General features: G+C 40.4%; 1 protein-coding gene across 1 annotated transcript in view; it reads left to right on the top strand.

Moving 5' to 3' along the window:
* LOC107700451 (immunoglobulin superfamily DCC subclass member 4-like) overlaps nt 1-3583 on the top strand; it is a 111448-nt gene that overhangs the window by 100628 nt on the left and 7237 nt on the right. The window contains exons 14-16 of the mRNA XM_016502097.1: nt 964-1091; nt 2216-2386; nt 2487-2621. Coding sequence (XP_016357583.1) covers nt 964-1091; nt 2216-2386; nt 2487-2621 — 434 coding nt within the window. The remainder of the gene's footprint in view (nt 1-963; nt 1092-2215; nt 2387-2486; nt 2622-3583) is intronic.

Below are 3583 nucleotides of genomic sequence, written 5' to 3'. Positions count from 1 at the left end.
TTGTTGTTCTGTCTCTGTGATCTGATCAGTGAGTTTCTGTAAAGCTGAGCTCACGTGCGCTTGCGGAGGAATGTAAACACTTACGAGAATGAACGAGCAAAACTCCTGCGGCGAGTAGAAAGGCTTACAGTTAATGAAAAGCGCTTCTAGATCTGAACAGCACATCTTCTTTAACACGGTTACATCTGTACACCACCTTTCGTTGATGTAAAAGCATGTCCCGCCGCCACGCGATTTCCCCGTTGATTCTGCGTCGCGATCCGCTCTAAACAGCTGAAAGCCCGGCAGATTTAACGCGCTGTCCGGTATGGCGTCATTCAGCCAGGTTTCCATGAAACACAGAGCAGCAGAGTGTGAGAAAACCTTATTTGTCCGGGAGAGCAGAAGGAGTTCGTCCGTTTTGTTGGGTAGAGAGCGGAGGTTCGCCAGATGGATACTAGGCAACGGCGTTCGAAATCTGCGCTGCCTGAGCTTCACGAGGGCGCCGGCTCGCTTCCCCCGTCTGCGCGTCCTGAAGCGCTTGATCAGCGCAGCTGCTCCGCCAACTGCTATGTTCAGCAAAACATCAGAATAGTCGAAAACCGGTAATATATCGGGTGATGTGTAGTGCCGAATGTCCAGCAATTCGTCTCTGGTGAAACTGATTGCAGGGATTTAACTAAAGACAGGACAAACTAACAAAAGCACAAAAACAACTGCAGAGCACGCCACGGAGGCCACCATCATCATAATTTCTATTTATTTTTTTAATTATGTTGTGAAATTGTAATAATTTTCACAATATGAATGCTTTACTGTATTTTTGATTAAATAAATGCAGCCTTGGTAAGCATATGAAACTTCTTTCTAAAACTTTACTTTTTTTTTTGAACGATTTGATGATAGCAACATTGACTGTTAAATAATTCCTTATCAGTCAACCAGTCCTCTGACTGTATTTCTCTGTATCTTACTGTATTTCAGCTCTTCTCAGGAGATTTTACTGGAATCACTGAAGCCCTTCACAAGCTATGGAATTGCTGTGCAGTCTAACGGAGCTGATATGAGAGGCCCTTTCAGCAGCACAGTGGAGGAGTCCACACTTCCAGACAGTGAGTACAGCCCCTTTCAGTGCTGTAAATGAACCTTTCTACCTAATATATGTGAAAAAGAAAGTTTTATAGAGTATGGTCTTTTATTCTCTTTTTCAGTTGAGTTTCTTTTCTGGTAAATCTCGCAGAGTTCACACTGTCTTGAGTTTGTTCGTGTGTGAGCGAGAGCTCTAATTATTGTGGGTACACAAGCGTGAGTGTCTGTGAGGTTTTTTGAGTGGGAAGTGATGAATGAATACGTATTTGTGAGTGTATTGCAAGTGTGTGAGTTGTGTGGGTCAGTGTGTTTGTGTTAGGTTAACAGTTAGGGGATTAATAGGGAGAGACGTAAGAAAATAATTGGCTTTAATTAAAAGCCCAGATGGAATTTGCGCCTCTTGTTGGCCAAGAGTCTTTCAGCTTGTCAGTCAGTCTAGCCAAGTGATGGCAGGGAGGGGCATGTTGCCACAGAGATTTAGTGTCAGACCAACTGAGAGGAGCTTTATCTACTCTTGAGGGGGGAGAAAGAGTGGGCACTTCAAAACGAGACCTTTCCCTCTAAAAAAACAAACAAACTGGTTTTATACTTGTTATATATATATATACTGTATGTCAGTGCTTCCCACACATAGACTTTACTTGGGCGGGCTGCCCAGGTATATTAATGGCCGCCCAAGTAAATATGGAGAAACCTTTTTGCTTTTATTATTTTTATCCTCATAAGTATTTTATCCGCCCAAAATAATTAAACCATCCGCGATCTATTAACTAGTGGAAAATCTCCTCACTACACGTTTCATATATGATTTTTTTTTAACGTGTGTCTGTGTACATTCAAGTTTTATTTTCAAAGTTTATATATTAAATTTCTGTGTACATTTTTTTACGTTTAGTTCATTTAAATTTTTGATCCAATAAAGCCCTTTAATGAGCTACACTTTCAAAAGCAATACAAAATTGTATTTTAGTATTATATTAGTGAATTCAGAGTACACTTAAAACATAGTCCCATGTCATTTTTGAAAGTACTGTACCTTGAAGTACCATGTAAATACCAATTTATGGTATTAGCTTAATTAATATGCTTCTCTTTTCCTTTTTTTGGTGTCTTGTGTGTCGGCTCTAAATGTGTGTTTTTACTGCAGGACCCTCCTCTCCTCCTCTGGATATGCAGTTGAGTGCACTGGACTCATACTCTGTTCTTGTGAGCTGGCGCCCTCCACTGGAGCCAAATGGTGTCATTTTGACCTACTGGATCCTCTACACTGGCAACATCAGCCATCCAGATCACCTGTGGATAAACCTCACACATGACGGTAAATCTACAAACACACACACAAACAATAAGCACATGGTGTTGCACGTCATATGAGAATTGTTATTATCTCTCTTATAGATCTCTCTCTCTTTCCTTAGGTTCTGTTACCAGTGCAGAGGTCCAAGGCCTGATGACTGGGATGCGTTATTATTTTAAGATGGGGGCCTGCACTGAAGTTGGGGTGGGACCATATTCACCTGTGAAGGATGTCTTTACTCCTCCAAAGAAATATGGTGTGTATGTGTATGTAACAGTTTTCACATTATTTATTGAGTGTATGATTTTTTTTTAAGGGTGTGTACAAATTTTATTCTTCAAGATTTATATTATGTTTCTGTGGTCACCATTTACTTGGTACTTTGCAGTATTGCTTTGGCTAGTTTAATTTATTTAATTTATAGATCCACTAAAGCATTTCATGATTTCCACTTTTAAATGCAATACGTCATGAAAAAACACCCTGCAGTTTTCTCTTTTTCAGTTGAGTTTCTTTTCTGGTAAATCTCGCAGAGTTCACACTGTCTTGAGTTTGTTCGTGTGTGAGCGAGAGCTCTAATTATTGTGGGTACACAAGCGTGAGTGTCTGTGAGGTTTTTTGAGTGGGAAGTGATGAATGAATACGTATTTGTGAGTGTATTGCAAGTGTGTGAGTTGTGTGGGTCAGTGTGTTTGTGTTAGGTTAACAGTTAGGGGATTAATAGGGAGAGACGTAAGAAAATAATTGGCTTTAATTAAAAGCCCAGATGGAATTTGCGCCTCTTGTTGGCCAAGAGTCTTTCAGCTTGTCAGTCAGTCTAGCCAAGTGATGGCAGGGAGGGGCATGTTGCCACAGAGATTTAGTGTCAGACCAACTGAGAGGAGCTTTATCTACTCTTGAGGGGGGAGAAAGAGTGGGCACTTCAAAACGAGACCTTTCCCTCTAAAAAAACAAACAAACTGGTTTTATACTTGTGGTATCTCCTTAACTCCCAGACTGCACATGCTGTGACCATTATAACATCACAAACTTTTAAATGTGCTTTTATTGGCAAACACTTTTTTAGAAAAACTGCATTTTATTGTGTTTGTGATATGTGTTTCATTAGCAGCCAGCACACAAGAATACAACAGAACAGGAATACAGGGATAGCAGTATTTCTGACACGTAGACTTTACTTGGGTGGGCCGCTCAGGTGTATGTTTATATATATATATA

This window comes from Sinocyclocheilus anshuiensis, unplaced genomic scaffold, assembly GCF_001515605.1.
Source record: "Sinocyclocheilus anshuiensis isolate Anshui unplaced genomic scaffold, SAMN03320099.WGS_v1.1 scaffold154, whole genome shotgun sequence".
Lineage (NCBI taxonomy): Eukaryota > Metazoa > Chordata > Actinopteri > Cypriniformes > Cyprinidae > Sinocyclocheilus > Sinocyclocheilus anshuiensis.
The sequence above is the reverse complement of the archived record's forward strand: the minus strand, read 5'-3'. Positions and strand labels throughout refer to the sequence as shown.